General features: G+C 37.1%; 2 protein-coding genes across 27 annotated transcripts in view; one reads left to right on the top strand and one right to left on the bottom strand.

Annotated features, from left to right (window-relative positions):
• DLG2 (discs large MAGUK scaffold protein 2) overlaps nt 1-25,369 on the bottom strand; it is a 1,904,207-nt gene that overhangs the window by 264,475 nt on the left and 1,614,363 nt on the right. The window lies entirely within an intron of this gene.
• On the top strand, nt 6,933-12,320 carry LOC118501483 (60S ribosomal protein L27a-like). Its single transcript, XM_036030141.1, is given in 2 exon segments — nt 6,933-9,059; nt 9,062-12,320. Coding segments are annotated over 2 exon segments (501 nt in total). The 5' UTR covers nt 6,933-8,731; the 3' UTR covers nt 9,235-12,320.

Below are 25,369 nucleotides of genomic sequence, written 5' to 3'. Positions count from 1 at the left end.
TAAAGTACTCCTACAAATTAATAAGGAAAAAGATAACTCAATAGAAACTATCAAGGATATTTAAATAGCCAATAAACATATGAAGAGTTCAGCCTCAGCCTCATTAGTCTTTAGGGAAATGCAACTTAAACCAAAATAAGGTTTCCCCAAGAAGATGTAGTAGATGTAGTTTTCCCTATTCCACCACAGTGTTGAATCCCCCAGGTTCTCATACCGCCTCGTATATTCCAGACTGGGTTCTCCAAAGCCTATGCTAGCTAGCCAAAGACCTGGAAATGAGCAGTCTAGTAAAGCAAAACTTTTAGATGATAACAGCTTTACTCCAGCCAAGTACCACCAAAGTAACCTGCAGCCCCATCACTACCATCTTCAATAAAAGCTGAGTGGGGAGCCAGGCTTTTCATCCTCATCGGGTGGTTAGGTGGTGACCATGGTGTCAGTGGAGACTATGTGGGGGAACTGAACTTTCACCTCTACCAGGCACTAATGAGGTACCTTATCTCTCTGTTGGGATGATAACAGAGCACCCTTGTAGGGGTTCTGAGCTCCCATTCCCACCCAGTAGCAACAAGGAATCCCTAACCCACCCTTATCTTCTGGAGGCCCATGTGAAGATCCTTGACACTACCCTGTCCTGGAAGTAATGAGGTACCCTCAGCTATCAGAGCAGGGTCAGAGGAGGCTTCCTGAAACACAAGATATAAATAGAACCCAAGGTCATATAATATCCTCAATACCCAGGTTTCAGTCAAAAATCACTTGTCTTACCCAAAACCAGGAAGATATCAAACCATATGAGAAAAGAGACAATCAAAAGACACTAATGCCTAGAACAAACAACTAAAAGCTTCAAAGCAACACCTTCAAAAGCACTAAGATAAATCAAAATGGAATTTAAAAAGATGTTCAAGTAATAGAAAGGCAGGAGCAAGTAAACAGAGAAATAAAAACCAGAGGCAACAAAAGGCATAAAACAGAAAACAAAACAAACAACAAAATAAAATGTGGCCCAACATAACAAAAAGAAAAGAAAGCTGGGTCTATAAATTTTTCTCCTTGGCTAATTCTTCTTTAAATGAATAGCCTTTTGCGAAGAATGACCACCCTTAAATGCTAGGGCCAAAGCAATTTATGAAATGTTAAAATTTTATATACAATTGGGTAAAGCAATTGTGATTTCATTCAAAACTATCTTTTTTCTCAATTGGATATTGAGTGTTAGCATGGTAAAATAAAAGCAGAAGCAAATAATAAGGAAAAATTGAAGCAGATTGGATATTTTTTATAATCAAAGAAGTTAGGTTGAGTAAGGTTTCTGGTAGCTAAGGTAAATTAATGGAATTGATTGATGTCCCAAGCTAATTTAGTTTTGTAGACTGCATCTTTGCAACTAAGAAATAAAATATCAATTCTATAATTCTCTCTCACAAGCACACACATACACACACTGGAATAGATAGTTAAAATGAGGAAGCTGATGATATCAAGTGCTGAAGAACTCATATGAAGTTGTAAATCCACTTTCACTTTGGAAATCTGTTTAGCAATATCTTCTAAAACTAAACTAATCATACCCTGTATTCCAGCCATTTCATGCCTAATTATATATATCTTTGCTTGAAAGGACAAATACAAAAATATTCATAGAAGCATTATCAATAATAGTCAAATACCGGAAATTACCTAAATGATCACTAACACTAAAATAGGTAAGTGAATTATTGTGTTTCACATAATGGATATTATATAGCAATGAAACAATAAACTGCAGCTGTACCCAACAACATGGACGAACCTCACGAACATCAGCAGAGTATAAGAAGGCTGATATAAAAGAATGCATACTGTATAATTTGACTTATTTACCGTGCAAGCCAGGCAAAAACTAATGAAAGGTATTAAGAGTTGGGATAGTGGTTACCTATGAGAAAGAGGCAAGGGGTAATAACTGGGAGAGGCAAAAGAGGTGCTATCTTTTAGTCTAAGTGGTGATTACATGGGTGAATTTAGCATGTAACAACACAGGCTATACACTTCTGATTTGTGAACTTTGCTGCTTTTATGTTTTACTTCAATGAAAATTTTTATTAAAATGGTAAAAATAAATTCACATTTTCTATCACTCATAAATAAATGTTATATTTTAGCGATGACTGAGGAAGTAACTGCATTTTGCAAACACTGTGCCATGAAGAAACAATTCTGAAAATAAGAGTTTGTAAAATTTTTCATTGTTAATGTGTCTTGCTGTTCAAAATGATTTGTATGTGAGCTCTCTACACACTGATAATCATGGGGACATAGTTTTTATTCTGTTCAAAATAATGCCAGTATGAAGGCTCGTGGTTTAATACTTTGTAATATAGTGATTTTAGCATGTCTTAGTTCATTCAGGCTGCTATAACAGAATACTATAAACTGGGTGGCTTATTAGTTAACACCTGAATTTTATTCCTCACAGCTCTTGGGAATAGTAAGTCCAAGATCAAGGTGCTGGCAGGTTCAGTTTCTGGTTCATAGGCAAGTAGCTGTGTACTTTTTCACTGCATTCTTAAATGATGAAAGGGGTGAGGGAGCTCCCTTTGGGCTCCACCTCATGCCCTAATCACCCGCCAAAGGGCCCAACTCCAAATACCATCACACTGGGGATTGGGCTTTACATATTAATTTGGGGGAACACAAACTATTAGATTATAATAACTAATTATTAATTTGGTAATGAATTTTGGGGGACATAAATATTTAGTCTATAGCAAGTGATTATTAACTTAATAAAATAACAACAGTAATAATAACTAGTACATGCTAATCACTTTTATGTGCCAAGTACTTTTATCTAAGTATTGTTTACATATTAACTCATTTAATTCTCACAATAATCCTGTAATATAGTCATAGAAATTATTATTATTTCTATTTTATAGATAGTTTGCCCTAGTCACATAGCTACTAATTGGTAGACCCAACATAGTATAAATAAACATAAAACTAAGGAGCATGCCTAAAGGTTATTCAATGATAGAAAAAGTTTAGAGACAATTTTCAGAGCTTAAGATTCAAACACCACTGTATGTCATGAGCTTGTTTCTGTAAAAGTTGTTCAGCCTTACCCTTTACAGTCTCAACCTCAAACTGAAGGCTCCTTTTGCTTTCCAGAACTCATTTCACTCGTGAGTACCTGGGTCTTACTCAATGAGTTTACTTGTAGAAGGCCCTCCCTCTATGAACCTAGCTGATACACTCTTATTTACCCTGCACATTTATTTCAGTTTATGCTCTACCTCCTTTGAAAAACTTTTCCTGAAATGCCAGGCCATGAAGATCTCCTACCTGCTTGGTGGATACATTTTTTTTTTTGTAAATTGTTTTGTGCTTTTAAGTCTATAAAACAGTAGAAAAAATGTTAGGTGTTATATAAAACGCATAATGTCCCCTATTACATAAATGGTGATTCTGTGGAGGGGTAGGTATCTATGGAGCTACATTACTTGGTTTGAATCCTGAATTTTCCACTTACAAGGTTATGGCCTTGGACAGGCTAGCTTAAGTTCTCAGTGCTTCAGTTTCCTCATCTGTAAATTGGGTATAAAAATATCATGTACCTCATAGAGTTGCTATGGGCATTAAATGAGTGAAAATAGGTAGAGTACCCAGAAAATAGTGAATGTGCAATAAAGGGTGGCTATTTTTATGACAATGTAAGGGGTATGGTCACTTAGCCCTCAGCATCTATTCCTACTTCTTTCTGTGGAATCTCCTTACTCTAGAGCCTGCAACACTAAAACCACATTTTTCTAGACTCCCTTCCAGATACAATTTATAAAGCAAATTAAGTTCCCACTGTTATATGACTTTCTTCTGGATTTGGAAGATTTTACTATGGAAGAAGTTACCTTTCTCCTGTCTTCCTGCTGTCAACAGATCATCCAGAATTGCATACTGAGAGGCAGTTCTGTGGTGGTGGAGGACATAGCAACTACTTTCTAATCCTTTGTCCCTTTTCTCTAGATTGCGAAGTATGGTGGTATGTTCTTGACTACTAATTTTTCAGTGGTACTACAAACACTTCATTCCCTGAATTAAATCTCCTTCTTAAACTATATAGGATGGTTTCTGTTTCTCTATGAACTCTGATTGAGCACATGGAGACCTATGGACCTACACATGAACACAGAGCTAGAATCCAACCAAGCTCTGTGCTTTATAAGGAACTCAACTTGTTAGGTGTCACTTTTCAGCAAATATGTGAACTTATTTCCTGTGTTGAATGTGGAAGTCATGACCACCCTCTGCTATGCAGAAATGAGCCGCTCATATACAGACAAATCACCTGGTCATTCTCACATAACAGAGAGTGATCTTCCAGCGTATTCTGGATCCACTGCCACTTTAATTGGATAGCTGAAAATACTGACAAAGAAAACGCCACGTGAATGTTTATGATTCACTGCCTCTGGGAGTCTGAATACCTGTTTGGCACCAGGCTTCAGTACAAACAAGGGTTTCAGGAAGTTTTTTATCCCACCTACACAGGAACTAAAACTATGTTAAGTTAGCTGCCCAGGCTTGCTCTGAACCATCAGGTTTCATTCTGAAGGAAAATGATTAATTCCCAGAACCTTTTATATTAAGGGGAAAATAATGCAATTCCTGTGTGCTTAGAAATTTAATCCAGGCTCCCTGACAGATGTCTTTTTAGGATGCTGAAACAAACATACTTGTCATTAGCATTAGCGAAAACATCTAGAAGCACTAATCTCAGTTCCCAAACTCTCTGGATATTGACACTCCAGTCTGCTTCCCATTCATCTTGATCAACTCATCTACCAATGCTGAAAATTTTTCTTTGAGGATTTAACCCACAAATTTATTCTCAATGTTTGTGATGCAAACCGTAGAATAAAAACCTCACCAGATGCTGTCAAGAGAAATTTTACTGGCTGTGTTCTTTACATAGCAAGAAGCAGCCCAATTTTCAGGGGGAGGAGGAGGGGAGATGTGCATTATCTCTGAGCCAAATTTACAAACTTGCATTGGATTTAGCTTTCTCCTATTCTACTCTAATCCTTCCTCCTCTGCTCTTGATTCCCAAACTGTCCTCCTGTTTCTTTTAAGATCCTACTCACTCAATCATTCCCTCACTTTATCTTTAACTTCTCCCTCCTTCCTAGATCGTTCCCCTCAAAGATTGAATATATTCAAGTTTTTTCTTTCTTAAGTTTGTAACACTATACCCCTTTTAGTTAGTACCTACATCTTTCAAAGCAACTCCTTACAACTTTATTTCTTAGACTGTGGCAAGGTGATATATTGCACAGGCCTGTGAGTTCTTCATAAAAATATTAAACTGGTGTTTTCATTTTTATGATTATTTTGAATAATGATGTTATATCATCTAAATGAGTCATATAACCAAGTAGTACCATGAAATTTCAGTGCCTTTTAACTTGGTATATCTGAATACTTTGGCACCAAGTGCTATTGTTTTAAATGTCTTGGACTGAGGAGCAAAGACCAGGGGAGGACATGTTCTCAGGTTAGACATTGTCTTGGGGGGCACTATACAAAAATGAGAAGGTGGCAGGAGGACTGAGTCATTACCAGGCACATGGAAGTAAAAGTATATGCCAAACTCAAAACAACCTGTAGTCAGCACCACACTTCATGTTGAGAATGGTTATGTAGTTTGACAAAATCACGTAGGCTACTGAATTAAGTTAATATTGTAAGTATGAATTTAATTTGTTTAAAAATCTTTTTTATATCTATCTTATAAGCATGCTTTGGTTGCTTGGTTGTATTAGTGCTGTAAGTATAGATAATTTATATCTAGTTTATGTTTATATATATTTTAGTAATTTTAAGCCAACTTAAGGCAACTGAACAATTCTGTTTCTTATATAAAAATTGATTTTAGAAACATACAGAGCTTCCTATATGCTAGACATTGTTTTAAGTATTACCTCATTTATGCAATTCTTGTAATAACCTTATGATGTAGGGATTACTGTTATCCCCACTTGGCTAAGGAGATCTGTCTGAGGCACAGAGAGATTAGTAACCCTCCCAAGGTCACACAGTTAGTAAGAGGTACAGCTGGGATTTCAATCCAGCAAGTTGGCTACAGAGTCCCTGCCTTTAACCACATGGAATGCTGCCTCCCTTTGGATAGTGTCTCTATTTACTCTGTTAAAATTGAAGTATGTTAGACAACCTTAGACTATATGGTCTATCCTTGATATGTATTCACTGGGATTCTGCCTTTGGCTTTTTTTTTTCCTTTCTACTTGATGTGTTCTCCCAGTACTTTATAGATTATTACAGTTTTAACTATCCTGATTATTTCTAGAGCTGTAAGTGCAGATTAGAGCATTATCCTGCTTTAATGATACACACAATCAACTGGATATATTCATCTGCAAGTCTCAAAGGCAACTCAGGTTCAATCTAAATTAAACTATGAGATAAACTTTCCCACTCCCTACTCCAATAAATCTACCTTTTCTACTCTACTATCTCTCTTGCTTAATGGTCCCACTTTCCCCCCAAAGATGCTCACTGTTTAGTTGGGGAGAGAGAGCAAACCAATCATTATGGTGGCCCAAAAGGCCAAGGAGCCCAGAAGGAAATAGGACTCTGCCTGAGACAGCAGAGGCAAGGATGGCTTCACTAAGAAGGCAATATTTAAACTATCTCAAAACAATGACTGCTTGTATATTTCTCCTTGTTTTTTTTTTTTTTTCATGTAGCTGAATGGTATCTTTTGTATACACTATTTATATTGGCATTAGAAAATGTACAATAATTTCTTCATTTTAGCTTCAAAATGTGATTTCTCCAACTTTGTTCTCTCTCCTTTTTTCCCCCAAACAAGAGGCAAATGTTTAGGTAATTTTTTCCCATTTGAAATGAAATAAATGAAAGAAAATGTTTTCTATACCCTCTGACAAGATCAAATTAATTTATCTTTAAAACATTTTTCTAACACTCCAAACCATTTTATAGGAAAAATACTATATAGATTTTGGTCACTTATGTTAAGTTTTGACTGACTGTGACAGCTGCAGTGTGAAGTTTACTACTGGCCATGGCTCCACATACAGCTTTTATGGGGTTGACCATTGCACGAGATAGCTCCTTCTAGACATGCACAGACAGCTGCCACCTTGAAATTCATGAGGCACAACACTGGTGAGAGGTGGCAGTGATGCTCAGCACAGAAGGAAGGCCATAGAATAAAGTCATAGCTGCCAGAATTTTGTCTTTCTTCTTGAAGGCGTTTGTCATGATAGTATCCCTTTCAGGAATAATTTTGTTACAAAAACAAACATTCAAATTGCTTATGCCTAAGAGGAAGTTTTATTGTCAGGATACAAGTGTCATCTCAAAACTCAAGGGAAAGACTGTGGAACCTGACCTTGAAAGGGTCTAAAACAGGGAGTTTTCAGTTATTATTTCAACATTTCTCTCTTGCTCCCACCATTCAGTCTCCTCTTGTGTCAGTTTCATTCTTCTTTCTTCTGCAGCCCACTTTCTCCCCACACACAGCCACACTCAGCAGCTCCAGCTCCAGCTCCAGTCTCTGTCCCAGCGTACACTCATCTTTGAGTTTGTGCACTAACACAAACAGATGAACATCTTTAAGATCCAATTTCAAATCCTGGAATGGAGTCTACTGAATTCACTTTGATTCATATCTGGCTGTGCACAGGGAGGTGGAATTATTTTACATGTGAGTATTAGGGACCCATATGGAGGTAATTGGCAGATACCTTCTAATTGTTCTACAGATGTGTTTTGTAAATACTAAAGTTTTATAAAGAGAGAAAGGCAGTAAAGCCTGACCTCATGAGATGAAATAAATGAAGCATTTGTTTGCTTCTTAGCAAGATTTATGTTGCTATTCATCACAAAGAATGTCCTACTTATAGCCACCTGTGTTATTGAATAAACATGATTCTCTGGGACCAGATTGCAATGAACTAACTAGACCTATTCTCCCTTTCACTCTCAGGGAGGGAGAAGTATGATTTGTGCTAAGGGAAAATCAAGGACAGAGACCAAAAGGGGTCACTAGAAAAAAAATGCTCAATCTTGTCTTTGCTCTAGTTTTTAAGTTAAAGCATCAAGAAGAACCCCTTAGATTTTTATATGACTCAGCCTGCTGTTGCTAGATTTAAGGCTAAAACTCATTTAGGAATAAAGAATGTGGCTCTGTCTAGTGTTCTCTATCTTTCTATGGCAAATCACTTTGGTAGTCTAGTCTGTATTCTATCACTGAGGCTCCTGACCACATACAACACCATTAACAAATATGAGTAATATTTCCCTAACATTCTTAATATAGTGATATCAAATACAGTTAAAGAATAGGGTCTTCTGGTTAACTGAACAATCTAACTAATAAGAAATATTATATATAGAACAGATCTTTTTGAATAAATTATTGTAGACCTCAGTTACTTTTAAACTCTGCTCCAAGGGGCCATAGAAGCAATTGAGAGAGGCTGCTTTTTGGCTGTACCCTACATTAATTTCTTCTTTCATCTGTTCTACATATAGGGCTTTCATTTTATCTTCATCAATATTTTTTACATATTTAGAGTCTATTTCACAAGTTTACCTAATGGAGTTACATGTCAAATAAAATAAAGAAGGCCCCATTCTTCTCTTCTTCCCTCCCCCCACAAAAGGTGTCTGTGTCCTAAATATGGAGCTTGTTTAGTTTAAAATGCTGGGTTTATGCAAGACTTTGTTGAGGCTTCCCTCTTGCATCTTGGCCACCAATATACCATCTAAACTGAGGAAGACCTGGAAACTTGGGGGCCTCATGAGCCACAGCCATGGCTTCATCGGCAAGCACAGGGAGCACTGGGAGTCTGAAGTTAATGCTGGTGGCTTGCATCATCACAGGATCAACTTGGACAACTATCACCCAGGTTACTTTGGGAAAGTTGGTATGAAGCATTACCACTTAAAGAGGATCCAGAGCTTCTGCCCCACCATTAACCCGGATAAACTGTGGATCTTGGTCAGTGAGCAGACATGGGTAAATGCTGCCAAAACAAGACTGGAACCGCTCCCATCATTGATGTGATGCGATTGGGTTACTACAAAGTTCTGGGACAGGGAAAGCTCCCAAAGCATCCTGTCATTGTGAAGGCCAAAGTCTTCAGTAGAAGAGCTGAGGAGAAGACTAAAAGTGTTGGTGGGGCCTGTGTACTAGCAGCTTGAAGCCACATGGAAGGGAGTTCATTAAATTCTCCCAGTGCTTTTGTGGAAAAAAAATGCTGGGTTTATAACTGGGATAATTTATTCCAAATTATTCAAATAACTATCTTAATACTCTACTAGTAGACTATCTTAGAAAAATACTAGTAGCAAAAAACATTTATTAACATCAATGGTGATTTACTTTTCATGCGGGAGGGTAGAATTTTTAAGAATTTTTTAATGAGTATCTAGTATGTTATAAATACTGATTTATAAACACTCACTGAAAGTCAGTGGAGTTTCTAATTTATTTTCATTAAATGTCAAGTATATTCAATAAGAGAGTTGACATTACAAATGATGAATTTGACTTCTATCTTGCCTAACTGTGTTTAATTTATTGTGTTGAAATCTGTGTTCAGGGCACCCATTATGGAGAAGCAGTGCATTTGCTAATTAAAGTGGGTAAAGTTAACATGAAATTAATTCATCACTTACATTGAGAAGGAAGAGGGCTCTTCTTCTCACTGATGCTAAATAAAGTGAGAACCTATTGAACTTCATCACTTTATATTCTTTGCTCTGGCATCTGCCTTTCTGGCCTCTGATTTAATGATGACAGAATGGTGGTGGTGGTTGGCGGGGGGGGGACCAATGGTTGAGTGTCTTACTTGTGATTACTCAAACATGTCAAGTAAGAGATATGAGCGTTTCAGTGAAACACAAAATAACAGGAGGAAAGATTCACCGGAAAATAATTTGTCAAGTGAAAAACAAGTCATGAGAAAGCAAAGAGAGTGATGTGAAATAGTTAGAGAGACAATGTTGATAAACCTAAGGCTCAGGATGAAAACTTTACAATTAACATCAATGATAATGTAATTTATAATTACTTAATATTCTAATTGCTATAATAGTTTTCAATAAAAATGGAAAAAAGGTCAACTTCCTCCCAGAAAAATGTGATACTACTTAAGGTAAATATTGGGATATTTAATATTCTTACCTGCTAAACACCAGGATAGTTTAAATGTCAGAACCATTTATTTATAAAAAATTTTAAATCAATGTTGCCTATGATTAACACTTGAAAGATAAATTGGTATTGCAAGTTATCTACTTTTACCTTTTTTCCAAAAATTATATAAATGAAGCAATATTTTATTTAATAATAGATTGCCAAAATAAATAAATACAATAAATGTAGCTAAAAAAGAAGACAAGTTAATTTTTTATCAATTAATTTTTTTTACATATCAAACATAAATTATGCTTTGAAAGACTATAGAACTACTTTAACCTACTCAAAATCGACTCCAATCTGATGCTGAGAATATGTGATATGTTTGTTGGAGCTTAAGTCAGTCTACTAGATGATGTCCATAAGCAAACAGCAAATACTATGTATGACTATGGTGACAGCTGTGTTTGCAACTCTATATTCTCACATATATAAATATAAATGCATATACACACATACAAAGAACATATTTAATATAATAGACTGTAAGCATCTGGAAAGTATATTCGGAGTTATAAGCAATGAGTGACTGCAAGGATAGTCTACTACTTTTCCAGACTCAAGAAATACTGTTTTGATTTCTTCAGTCCCCAAAATTCAATGATTATTGATTAGACAGATTAATGGACTCACATTTTTATCAGCAAGGAGTCTGAGCCATTGTAATAACTATGTAAGTGGACCTGAAATGGTAGACACACAAAGCAGTTAGTTATTAGACCATTTTAAACACAGCTCCACCTCTGAGGAAGGGGAGAGAGGACAGTGAGACATCAGAAATGACTAGAGAAGTTAAAGAAGAGGAGTAGAGGAGATGCTCCTTTGGTTGCATGTAAGAGTTCTCTTCTGCCTTAAGGCAGGATTATCTACATAAACATTTGCTCCCACAGTCTCAGCCGTGGGGAAAAAAGTATTTTGCTGTGGACAGCAACAGCAGAAATTTCAGCAGAACTAGAGGAGAGAAGAACATAATTGCTCAGTTCCATAGATTGCACTGTCTACAGGACTGCAAACAGAAACCCAACAGCCAATGGCAGGCTGACAACTCAGCCTACATCATCTTCGAATTTATACACGGAGGTTGAGACTTCTCTACAGTGTGTGTGTTCAGGAAACAGACCAGCAGAGAGGCAGAAGAAGAGCAGGAAAATATCAGACAGGCAGCTCTGGACCAGAACCAAGGCAAAGATGACTGATTCCCTCCACTACAAATGGCAATTGCATCAACATCAGCAGGAAGAGGGTTACAGCTCCAGGGGAGCTATATATTTTGTATTTTGCGAGAGAGTGGACCCTTGGTGTTCCTCAGCCACCCCATCCCTGGATCATCCAAGATCCCCAAATTAGTGGATAACATTCCAGTCTATAATAGCTGTTCTGACCACCAGTCCCACAACAGGAACTTTACTTTCTGGCAAAGAGCAATTATTTTCCCAATCTCTTTCTGTTCTCTTTCCTGCATTTCTTTTTAAAGCAATTGTTATTATTTCACAGAGAAGCATGGAGTTACTATGCAATTAACTATGAGAACAAGGTTTTCCTAAAAAGTAGATTTGGGTGGTCAGTAGATACTCTTACTAGTAAACCCTTATGGGTTTACTGCTACTTATCCCTCTAATAAAATTATACATTTCAAGCCAGAAAAAGAATTGTAAAAACAATTGCAAGTGATGGACCTTCAGAGTCACATTCAAAATATCAAGGATCTACTGTATACATTTTTGCTTCAGTAAAAGATTAATTAAACTATATATTATTCATTTTTCAGCATGTTTAGTTCTTTTCAGTGAATCCACTGATTAACTGTATAAACTAGAGACAAAAGTATCATTATGGAGAGACACCAGCAACTTAAAGTTAGCTGAGAAAACCCACATTTTGAGCCCCAGAGTTAAATCCAGAAAGCATGACTTGCTTCAGAACCATGCCTTGCTGGGATCTGATATGGCTTCTGTGGGCCACAAGTTTCTTTCTCAAGTGTCATCTTACTATGTGTTTGTAGTAAAGAGGGCAAAGTATTATTTACCCAGTGTGATTATATAGTTGCTAAGTACACAATATTGCCAAATGCATTTTTTATGCATTTTTTTAAACTGACATATATTGCCAACTTTCATAGCTTCTATGCTAAAACAAAGAAAGAAAACAATAATAAAATGTGTGGAGAGACATGATAGTAGTTTCAAGTCCAGGATCTGAAGCTAGACTTCCTGATATGAATCCTGAATCTTCCTTTTGCAAGCTGTGAGCCTGAACAAGTGGCTTTACATCTTCGTGTCTCAGATTCTCATTTGTAAAGGAGACAACTTCATGGTAATTATGAGCATTAAATGAATTAATATATGCAAAGCATATATTAATGGTGTCTGACACCACAGAAAGCATTCAATAAATGAAATCCAAAATTGTTTTGAAGAAACAGATAAACAAATAAATTTTTTTCTATATTTATAATCAAATACTGGGAACCATCAGATAGTGTCAGCATTGTTAGGGAGTCTTAGAGTTTATTCTTAACCATAAAAGTAACATTTGTGTGATAAAACAATCATTATATTTAGCCTTTCAGCTTTGTTCAGCAAATATTTATTGAGCATACAATGTGTGTCAGGCTATGTTGGGCATTATTAGATATACAGTGTAGGGAAAAAGTAGGTTTACAGTTGTTCATATGGAAAATAACAATAATTAATAAATAATAATATAAGAACAAACTGTATTTCATGTCCTCACAACTGTAAACCTACCTTTGCCATGCTAATATAGAAATAGAAGTCATTGATTCTGTATTAAATATATCTAATAAAGTGCATGAGTGGCAAATGTGTTTATGATGATTATAGTTATCGTTATCTCTCCCATTCACTGAGTGCCTATTTTGTGCTTGTTTATCTACTAGGAGATTCTGTCTGCATTATCTCTGTCTGGACATAACTTACATTTAAGGTGCTTATATGATCCCCATTTTCACCCTGAGAAAACTGAGGTCTGATATAGACAAAGGAGTCAAGAACATACAATGGGGTAAAGATAGTATATTCAATAAATGGTATTGGTAAAATTGGACATATGTGTGCAAAAAATAAAACTAGATCACTTTTTTTTATACCATATACAAGAATAAACTCAAAATGGGTTAAAGACTTAAATGTAAGACTTGATACCATAAAAATCCTAGAAAAAAACATAGGCAGTGAAATCTTGGATGTTTTTCTTAGTTTTTTTTTCTGATTTTAGGCAAAGGAAACCAAAAGAAAAACAAAAAAACAAATGGGACTACATCAAACTAAAAAGTTTTTGCACAGTAAAGAAAACCATTAACAAAAAGACAACCCACTGAATGAAGGAACATATTCACCAATGATATAGCTGATTAGGGGTTAATATCCAAAATTTATAAAGAATTCATACACCTTAACACCAAAACCCCAAACAACCCAGTTAAAAAATTGGCAAAGAACCTAAAGAGACACTTTCCCAAAGAAGACAAACAGATGGCCAATAGACATATGAAAAAATGCTCAATGTCACTAATCATAAGAAAAATGCAAATTAAAGCCACAATGAGATATCACTTCACACCTGTCAGAATGGCTATCATTAATAAATCAACAAATGACAAGTGTTGGCAAGTTGGCCTGAATGTGGAGAAAAGGGAACCCTTGTGCACTGTTGGTGAGAATGTTGATTGAGGCAGCCACCGTGGAAAGCAGTATGGAATTTTCTCAAAAAATTAAAAATGGAACTGCCTTATGACCCACTGATTCCATTTCTAGGAATACATGCTAAGAATCCTGAAACACTAATTCAAAAGAATATATGCACCCTAATAATATTCATTCTAGTGTTATTTATAATAGACAAGCTAAGAAAGCAACCTAAGTGTCCACCAATAGACAAGTGGCTGAAATGTGGTGGTACATACACACAATGGAATATTACTCGGCCATTTGTAACAGCATGGATGGACTTTCAGGGTATCATGGTAAGTGAAATAAGTCAGTGAGAGAAAAGACAAATACCCTATGATTTCACTTACATGTGGAATATAAAGAACAATATAAATGAACAAACAGAACAGAACCTGACTGATAGATATGAGAACAGACTGATGGTTGTCAGAGGGGAGGAAGTTTGGGGGACTGGGTGAAAAGGTGAAGGTATTGAGAAGTACATTAGCAGTTACAAAATAGCCATGGGTATGTAAAGTACAGCATAGGAAATAGTCAATAATATTGTAATAACTATGTTTGGTCCCACTTGGGTACTGGAAATATCAAGGGAAACACTTTGTAAAATATATGATTGTTTAACCACTATATTATACACCTGAAACTAATACAAAATGATATTGAATGTAAACTGCAATTTAAAAATAATTTTTAAATAATAAATAATGATTTTTAAAAAGACAAAAATAAACTTTCCTAAGGTCTACACTGTAAGTGGCAGAGCTGAAATTGAAGCTAGGTTGGTCTGATTCTGGAGTGGGATTGCTTCATTTTCTGATATTTTCTTAGCTCTTCCTGACTGAATTCCAATAAATGTACATATTTCAAACAACTGGGATCATATATACACTGCATTATTCACATTCTGAAACTTTTTAGAGCTAGAAAGTTATTACTTAACAAATGATGACTTTATGGCCCAAAGTGGGCTTAAAAGTGTTACCGAAGTGAGTCAGGGACTCAGAGTGGGATCCAAGCCAGCCATTAACAACCAGAGGGGAGGTGGAACAGGATAATGGGTGAGAAAAGGGGGAAGGGTTCTCAAGAACATGTGTAAAGGACACATGGACAAAACCAAAGGGGGGTAAGATCAAGGATGGGAAGTGGGGATGGCTGGGGTGGGAAGGAGAGGCAGTGGGGGAAATGGAGACAATGGTACTTGAACAACAATACAAAAATACTCAAAAGAGGGGAGAGGGCAGGGAATTTCAGGGGAAAAGGGGCAGGGTCTGCACGAATAAGTATAAAGGACACATGAACAATAACAAGGGGGGATGGAAATGGGAGGGAAGTGGGGAGGGCTGTGGGGGGTGGGCTGGGATGGGGTAAAGGCAGAAAACTGTACTTGAACAACAATTAAAATAAAAAAAAACTAAAAAATAGGTTCATTAAAAAAAGAAAATAAATAATCATTTGGAAGCCCCCCGCAAAAAAAAAAAAAGATAGCGATTAACAGCATAATGGCAGGGACAACCCACTGTTTGAAATGAAATGGAGGTTGAGATGAGTAGGCGGAGCATTTTAGACACTGGGGGCAAAGATGCAGACACCTTAAATAATTTGCGGGTATTAGAACAAGGATTCTGTGCTTCATGTTGATCTCAGAGTTGTTCAAGGGAGGTTGTTTCATGAAAGGTCTGTAGAGCTTCTAGAAAAGTTTCTCTGACTACACACACTCACATAACACTCTTACCTAATTTTTTATAGAATTTAGTTTAGAAAATAGCTTTATGGAAGTTATCATACAGAGATCTAAGTTCAATTTTTTTTGCTGCTTATAAACTTCTCTTTTAAGGAGGAGTGGGGAAACACACTCTGAAGCTCTTAGTAAAAAATTCAGTAACCAACTAGGCTCTTTGCTTCCCACCAACTCTCCCTGCCCATGCCAGACTAATCTAAACGTGCTGTTTCTGTTGGTTAATATCTGACTCATTTCCTTTAGGATCTAGTCCAGCCTTCTTAGTCTATCATTGAATACTGTTCACTTTCAGACCTTATACTCCTTTCCACATTAAGATTTTGATCACCAATTCAAATGCATGGGTTTCCCCCCTCCCCCCTCATACCACCAAGTGATTCTCAGACACCAGTTGGGTGTTCTACAATTCAACTAATTTCTGACACTGTCTATCCAGAAACAGCATCAGATTCCACAGGTTAAGGGTTCAATTCCAGAAGAATGTCCTCCGTTTCAGATGCAAATCGCAAGTTCAGATTGTTATCTGTGCTCCTGGCCAACTGGCTATAAATCAGAGGTTCCCACAACCACCTCCTTGGGTTTGATTAATTTGCTTGTGCAGCTCACAGAACTCAGAAAACAAGTTTACTCAACAGATTACAGGTTTATTCCAAAAGATGTTAAAGGATATGATTTAATAGCCAGATGAAGAGATTCATAAGGCAAGGTCTGGAAGAAAGGAACTTCCGTCCTGGTGGAATTTGGGGTGTAGCGTGGTGACACATGGAAACATGCTCGTTCAAAAACCTGTAAACTCTTCCCAGACCTTTTGGGTGTTTATGAAAAAGCTTCATAACAAAGGCATGATTGATTAAGTCATTGGCCATAGGAAATTGAGTCAACCTCTAGTCCCTCTTTCTACCTGGGAGGTCAGGGGTGGGACTAAAAGTTCCAATTTTCTAATCACATGGTTAGCTCTATTGGCAACCAGCTCCTATCCTTAGGAGTGGTCTAAAACTCACCTCATTGATATAACAAAAGAGGAAATTCCAAGGGTTTTTGGTGCTCTGTGCTAGAAAAGGGGATGAAGACCAAATATATATTTCTCACTATAAACAACAATATCATATATACCATACTCTATTACATGCACAGAGATATGCTCTTTCCCCGCCAGTCCATCAGGGAACAGAAACTTTGATCGTTAGGCTTACCAGGCATGTTCCCATTTTATACCTTTACAGATCTGGGATCAAGCTGCTTCCTCTTATTCTCCAGTCACATTTATCCAAATCCTACTGGTCTCTGTGGCACAATACAGCACAGATAAAGTCATACAGGAATCATGTATAAAACCCAGTTCTGCCACTTAATGGCTGGGTGATCTGGGGCAGATTACTTAGCCTCTGTAAGTTTCAGTTTCCTAAACCATAGAATGAGGAGAATACAAGGATCTGTCTCACAGATTAAAGAAGATTAAATGAAAAAGTATATCGAAGAAGTATTATTGAAGATTAAATTAAAAAATGTATATCGTCTGCTTAGCCCAGTGCTTGGCATACAGGAGTAAGGGCTTAATAAATTTAACTTTTAAAAAATTAAACATCATAGTTCCAATCCTACTTCCTATGCTGACCAGTCCAGTTTTGACTAAATTTTCCTCCTCTTTACTCATTAATACTGCCTGCAATTGTATCACACAATGCCTTAGTATATTTATCATTTTGCAATATTTTTATAAATATCGAGTGCTGACCTTTTGCTAGAGCAAAAATCATAAAACAGATACTTTTAGCAGCCACATAGAATGTAACCTTTAAAGGACATGTTCATTTACTTTTACTGATTGCTATATTCACTCATTTATTCGGTAGACATGCATTGGGTATCTAATATATTCTAAACACAGAGATGAATCAGAAAGATCCTGCCTTAAAGGGAAGAATAAGAAGTATATAAATTGCTGTGACACTAAGTGAAAAGCCCTAAGTGTCTATAGGCGTAAAGCACAATGATGGTTTCAAAGACAGAAAGATGCAACTGGGAAGCTTATTGAGGAAGAAGCCTTGAGCAGTCCTTGAAGGACAGGTTCAGGAGGTGACTGGAGGCTGACAGGGTGAGAAGCGGGGAGGGAGGTGAGTGGCAGTGGGTGCATTTCAAATCAAGGCACATGCAGGAGTCTAAGCTGGAGGGTGACAAGAGCAAGTACCCATGATAAACAGCAAGGGAACATCAGTTCAGATGAGGGCATGAAGTAGATGAAAGGATCAAGAAAAAAACAGACACATAAACTCATAGGCACAGACAACAGTACGGTGATTACCAGAGGAAAAGGGGGCTGGTGAGATGTAGAAGAGTGTATAGGGATAATAAATGATGGTGGAAGGTGATTTGACTTGAGTTGGTGAACATACAATACAGTGTACCCATGAGGAATTATAGACTTGTACACCTGAAACCTATATAATTTTATTAACCAGTGTTACCCCAATAAATTCAATTAAAAAATAAAATTAAAGCTCTTTTCCAAATTCACGTAATCCCCTGGGTTTTCTTTTAATTAACAAAACTGTGACCTTAAAACTTCAGTAAATGCTTTTGCTTTCCAGCTGTTTTTATTGATTTTTGGTTGTAGGACATCAATTTTCAGTGGGACTCTCTGATTCATGGTTCAACAAGTCACCTTCCTGCTGTTATCCTGCCACACTATCTGTTTCTTTGAGAAGTGGCTTCCCTCTCTCAGAGAGATTCCTGTTAACACAATATCATGAAATGTTAGATAGGACCTTGGAAGGTTTTCTGTTCATAGTGGTTATATATATAAAATCAGCAGTAAAATCTATACCAGCAGTTGAGGTGGATCAGCCAAACTACTGTTCTTCACTAGGGAATGTTCTATTAAAAACACCCAGGAGCCCAAATGAATAATTACAATACTGATAATAATTACCAGCTCACTCCTGCTCTGTCCCAGATCCCAGAACCCACAAGTAGGGCACCAGAAAGGGAGTCTCTTGAAGTTCCTGAAGATGTTCTACTAAATTATCCCAGCATGGGTAGTACTGAACTTGGTTTGTGATTTTTGAAGGGCAGAGAGGACATCCTGGTTTCCAATGCATGGGAGGTTTCTATTCACTGATATAAACTCTAAGGCCTTGACAGCAGAATTGCTTAACGAAGTCAACATACCTAAGCCACTTAGCTGGGCACTATCATCAGGAGCTTCTTGTGAGTTCCTGAGGTTCTGCGGACATGCTCAGTTCACAAAAACCTCTGCACCTGCTGGGGAGAAATTATCTCCAGTCTCAAGGTAAATGAAAAATGAACAGAATGTCAAATTTGAGAAGTCCAGCTTGTATTCTCATTATCAACAGATGTCAAAATGGAGGCTCAAGAGGCCGAATGACCTGGGTCACACAGGTGCGTAAGTGCACAAGCTGCTCTTAAAAAATCTTAAAAAAATAAATGGGAACATCTTGCCTTTTCAGTTCTTACTTGGTTTGAAACTTTCTCTGGAATCTCCCAGGAAGTTATTGTAACTATTATATGCTGGGCACTGAGCAAGTGCCAGAAAGCCATGAAAAGGACACTGCTCTAATTCTTTTTTTTTTTTAAATCTTCACCTGAGGATATGTTTACTGATTTGAGAAAGGGGAGAGGACAGGAGAGAGAGAAACACATCGATGTGAGAGAAACATCAATTGGTTGCCTTCCGTATATGCCCCGACTGGGAATTGAACCCACGTACGACCTTGGTATGTGCTCTGAGTGGGGACTGAATTTGCAAACCTGCAATGTTTTAGTGTATGGGATGATGCTCCAACCAACCAGACAGGGCATTGCTCTAATTTTTGAGGGGCTCACAGTCCCCAGTCTACCTCACAGATTATTTAAGGGTTCCAATTAGATGGTATATATGTAAAACTGCACTTTAAATAAGAGGCAAATTCAAATATTAGTCTTTATTTTGAAGACAGCATCAGAAAGCCATTGCAAAAATAGATTTCTTTGTCATAAGTGTAAGATTTCCTTGCTTAATTAAATGTGTAATCCTTTCATTTACTTTTAAAGATTTTATTTAGTTAATTTCAGAGAGAGGGGGACAGAGGGAGGAAAGAAGGGAGAGAAACACTAATCGGCTGCCTCTCGCACAACTGTGACCAGGGACCTGGCCTGCAACCCAGGCATGTGCTCTGAATGGGAATCGAACCAGCGACCTTTTAGTTCACCAGTAGGTGCTCTTTCTACCAATGAGTTCTGTTTCTGCCAACTTCCAAAAACTCTGTTAGTGACTGCTGATGCAAGAAACAATTTTCAGGTGTTTTTAATAAGGCTCTGGTCCTTGAAGTAGCTGTCTGAGGCAACCCAGCAGAGCAGGGAAGGCCATGTTGAAGCTGGGCCATGCTGCTCAAGTTTGAAAGGTTTTCCAAGAAAATCATGGAGCAAAAAGCATCACAAGCTACAATCATCTTGCATTTTGTTTAGAAGATTTCATTACAACACCATGCTAGGCTGTGCCATGAGTTTAGGATTTCAGTAGTACTTTTCATGATAGCGATCATGGTGAATTTAAGCACAGAGATTAAGTATTGTAATGTGGCAGCTTCTTTGAAGCTTTGAAACTCTGGATCAAGGTCTGTGATATGGTTTAGAACACGAAAGCATTTCTCTTTCTCTTCCCATCTACAAAGTTGATTTTTTGAAAGGGAAAATTCTTTCTAACCCTGAAGGCAAAACCCCTTGTAAAGGGCTTCCAGAATATTCTCTTACTAGCTTGGGATATCAGTTCTCATCCAGGGTGGAATTATAGACTGATATGTTACCACTGGTGGTAAGATGAATCATAAGTAACATTTTAGTAATTATAGTTCAGGAAGTGAAATTTGGGAGCTGATAAGCATGGAAAACATAAAAACTATAATTTTTAATGATAATAAAACATGGTTTTAATAATGAGGTGTGATCAAGGTTATTACTGCAACTTCATTTTTACATCCATTTGATTTACAAATTGCTCTCTTCATTAGGAATTCACAAAGTGAAGTTACTGTGAGTGCAGAGAATGGCCCACAGAACCCACAACTCATCTCAATTATGCCAGGGCCCAGGGTGCACTAAGTGACTGTTAACTGTGTGAGCTGCAGGGAAAATGTGAATGATCATATTTCATCAATTGTAAAATGCAATTATTTTTACATTTAAATACCTCTGGTTAAAGAATGCATCTTACAGTCAATGATGTCCTATGGTTATAATAGGCAGAGTACTTTTTCCTTTTCTTTTTTAACAGAGCATAAAATAATACTGTTTCTTACATAAGTTACATTTTAGAGTCAAGGTTAATTACTCCAGGGTCCACATCCCACTTCTTACTTAAACATCTATTCATTGCAGCGTTATTTACAATCACCGGGATATGGAAGCAACCCATGTGTCCATCAGTAGATGGGTGGGTAAAACAACTATGGGACATTTACACAATGGAATACTACTCAGCCATAAAAAAGAAGAAAGTTTTACCCTTTGTGACAGCATCAATGGACCTGGAGAATATTATGCTAAGTGAAGTAAGCCAGTCAGAGAAAGACAAATACCATATGATCTCATTCCTATGTGGAATATAATGAACAAGCTGAACAAACAAGCAAAATAGAGACAGACTCTTACACAGAGAGCAGGGTGATGGCAAAGGTGAGGGGTAAGGGTAGGAGGAAGGAGGGTTTGCTCAACAAAAAGGAAAAAGGACTGATGGGGATGGACAACAGTGTGATGATTGTTGGGGGAAGGATGGTATAAGGAGACTAGGTGGTAATGGAAAAATACAATACAAATAAAGTAAGATAAAAACAAACAAACAAACACACAAACAAAAAAGAACTGAGGGGAAAAAAAGAAATTTCTCTCTTGTCAGGCTCATTGGTCCCAGTAATATTGTCCTCAAAGTTGTAGTCTTCCCCTCTGTGTAGTCCTTTTATATTAATAACTCATTTAAAAAATTATTTGGGCCAGATTTCATATTCTTGTAAGGTGTTTCCATAACACAGGCATCACACCTAGCCAAGTGCATTCAGAACACAAGGCAAACCAACAGGCCAAGTGTTTGAGCAAGAGCCAAAATATGGGTTAGTTGTTAAGGAATGAGAGGCCATTTCTAAATGAATGGGAACATTGCTTCACACCAGTTTATCCAAAATCACAACAATGCTATCACATGGCCAGGAACATATGTATAACTCAGCATTGGCTAACAGGTCTTCTAGGAAAGGCTCAGAGCTAGGAAAATCAGAATGGGGATGATGGTGTAGGCAATCGTTGGGAGAGCGGTTTCCTGCCTTACCACCCCCAGCTCCTGGACCAAGAGAATGCTGATATCTAAAAGACACTCAATATGTGGTTGTTGCATGAATGACCTTATCTAGCCAGGCAGAAACAGATTAAAGCAATCTGAATGAGTGGTGCTCAAAAGTAATGAGAACCACAAAGTCCAGTTGCCCTAGAGGGGGTGCATAGAGGAGAAAGAAGGCCAATATCACTGACCTTGCCTTGGTCATAGGTTGGATGGAAGTCACTCTATCTCTCTATCAATACTTAGGACATATCATCTTCAAGGTACTATTCTAAGAGCTTTATAAATATTAACTCATGTCTTCATAATAATCTTATAAAGTAGCTACTTTATTATCTTTATTTTACAAATGAGAAGACTGGCTCATGAAGAGGAAAAGTAGCTTGCCCAAGGGCTCACAGCTGAAAATTGACAGGTTTAGGATTGGAATGCAGGAAGTCTGGCTCCAGAATCTGTGCTTTGACCACTCCCCTACAACGCTGCCTTATTCACCCAGCAAGTGCTCTTTAAATACTTCAGCCACTACAATCGTAGTTTCTTTGAGGCCAGATGTCTGCAGCCTGTCCCAGCCTGAGGAGAAACAAAGGCAGTTCTCAGCCTGTAAGAACTTAGGCTACTAAGCCTGCCCTGTAGGTGTTGGCAGATAGGAAGGCACACATCCTGGATTTGACTTGGACATCATCCAGTTTTCTGGAAAGACCATTCAAAACTTGACCCCGGACTGCCTGTTCCATTATAGTATTAAAGTGACATCTCTTCCCATCTTTCTTTTCCAGGCCAGAAAGAACTAATGTTGGAGAAAATGTGTTGACTTTCTTGATTCCTTTTTGTCCCTGGTGTTGCAAAAATGTAGCCTAAAGAAAGCTGTAGGGAAAATTTCGTAGTTATAATCCAACCCAATTCTTTTATCAGAGTGTTTAAAACACTTTTTAAAAGTCTCCATTTTCTCCCAGTTTCTTGAGATGGGAAATTAGTGTCTTAACAGAATACAGAATCAACAGCAAATACTTTTTTAATTACTGTAAAATAGAGGAATTAATTGAAACACTTAGAGGGAGCAGATTTGTTTCGTAAATTCTCCTGATGTCTTAGCTTCTGCCTTAAAAATTCCATTCTATCACTACATTTTAAATAAAAATGCTGGCTCCAGCATTGTTATTTTATATGCAGATAGAAAAAAAGTGTTTCAATTTGGGCTTGTCTTCGAGCAGAAATACAAACTGTGCGTGTGTGCAGCAGAATGGGCCCTGGACAGAGGTAGGCAAGTGCTGCCTCACCTTATCCCTACCCTGGAAAGTAAAGGCATCAAATGGCGAAAATACACACAATGAAATGATAGGGTGTGTTTCCCTGGGCTGTAGATGTGGATAATGAGTGAAAAGTGGGCCCACTTGGAATCTTGAGAGCACTTGGAAGCATATAATGTCTGTTTTACTTCCTCAATGTTGTGCTTTGCTCATTAACTTGGATATTGGCCAATGCTATTATTATATTTTCTTGTGATAAATGACATGGATATTAAGATGGATCTTGGGGGATTTCACTAAATGCTTTCTTTTACCAAGAGTTACGAGGTAAGCCTATTTGTATCTAGAGTTTCTTCTTTGTGTTCCATGGCAATGCTGAATTCTATTGTGCTGCTTCTCATCTGTTTGGAAAATAAGAAAAAAATGAGACTGTGTCTGTTTTAAATTCTGTTATCAAAAATAGAGGGAAAACATCTAGTCTGTATTTTTCCAAGACTGTATTATGTAAATAAACTGTCACTGTTAATTTTGAGGAGTACTTCTGATCCATTACTAGCAATGATTTTGCATAGTACCTCAGAATCTTAATATTTTATATATATTTCTTTTAATTTTTTGTTTAATTATTTAATCACTTTTTATGGTTTGTCAACATACTTCTTTATCAATAGTAAATATAATTATAATTCAACATGCCATAAATAATTTTTTTGAATACCTACTTTGTGCCTGACACTGTTCTAGGTGCTGAAGGTAAACTAATAAATAAGCAATCGAGGCTCTAGTTCTCACGGGGCTTATTTTCAAATGGGAGAAAAAAGGCCATGAGTAAATAAACAAAAAGATATTTTATATAATGATAAATTCTGTGGTGAAATTAAAACAAGCTATCATTTCAGTACAAAAAGGTAGCATGGTATGATGGTCAACAAGAGGGACACAGGAGCCATACCAGAGTTTGAATCACAGCCCTAACACTTCCCTGCTGAGTGATCTTGGGTAAGTATTTAGCCTTTCTATACCCGAGTTTCTTCAACTCTAACACAGGGACAATCTCAGCCCTTGTATGACAGGCTTGCTTTAAGGATTGTGTGGTTATATATGAAGAGTGCTTGGAACAGCGTCTGGCACATATTAGGTGCTTTGCAACTCAGCATTTTCTATGGCTGAAGAATTACAATTATGATTTACTCATCACAATTACCCCATGAAGAAGCTATTATTAACTCCTTTCATAGATGAGAAATCTGAAGGTTAGAGAGGCTAAATACCATTCACAAGGCCGTGGAGCAAGAAAACAGCAGAAACACTGTTTGACTTCTGCTCTGACTTCTGCTCTGTCCTCAAATGTCTGTCTCTCTTCTTAAGAAGTTTTGTGTTTTTTTCCCAAATATTTACCTTCCAGTAGCTCATTTCTTAAGTCCATTATATCTGAAATCTTATATTTGTGACTAGAAAGATAATACATATTTACTAACAATAAAATTCACCCATCTCAGGTTTTCTCTTTTTTGATTTTGATGTTTTCCTTTTATATAAGTTTATTTTGCTGCTGCCTAAAGTTCAGTTGTTCATGTTAGCAACATATTTTATATACATTTGATATTTATTTCATTCAAATAGAATTCATTAATTATCAACTGTGTTGTCCCTAGAGGTTACATATAGTTTCCTGTGGCATTTTTACTTCCTACATTAAATGCTTTAGTGCAGAGAGCTTTAGAAAGTATTTCCATTTGTGATGTCCCAGATTTTATCCATTTAGTGGAAATTCAAAATTGCTTTTTTGTGACCTCTTCAGATGTCTTTTTTCTTCCTAATCACAGTTCCTTTTAAACCAAATGACATGCAGAAATCCTCACTTCAGTGGTAATCTGCTTTCTTTTTGTATCCAGTTTTAAACCATAATCACTACTCTCTTCCTTCAAATGCTCGGACACTTACTGTGTATTTTATTAAGCAACATTTTGCAAGATTTAAGAAAAGAGTGCTCTTAGAGCAAAGGAGAGTTCTAAAGCCCCAGGACTTAGCAGTACAATGTAGCTCTGCAGATTCTAAGACCATGCATATAACATGTTTAATGAGTCTTTGAAGAGAAAATGCCATCAAATCTACAAACTCAGCCTATACTAG

This window comes from Phyllostomus discolor, chromosome 6, assembly GCF_004126475.2.
Source record: "Phyllostomus discolor isolate MPI-MPIP mPhyDis1 chromosome 6, mPhyDis1.pri.v3, whole genome shotgun sequence".
Taxonomy (NCBI): domain Eukaryota; kingdom Metazoa; phylum Chordata; class Mammalia; order Chiroptera; family Phyllostomidae; genus Phyllostomus; species Phyllostomus discolor.
The sequence above is the reverse complement of the archived record's forward strand: the minus strand, read 5'-3'. Positions and strand labels throughout refer to the sequence as shown.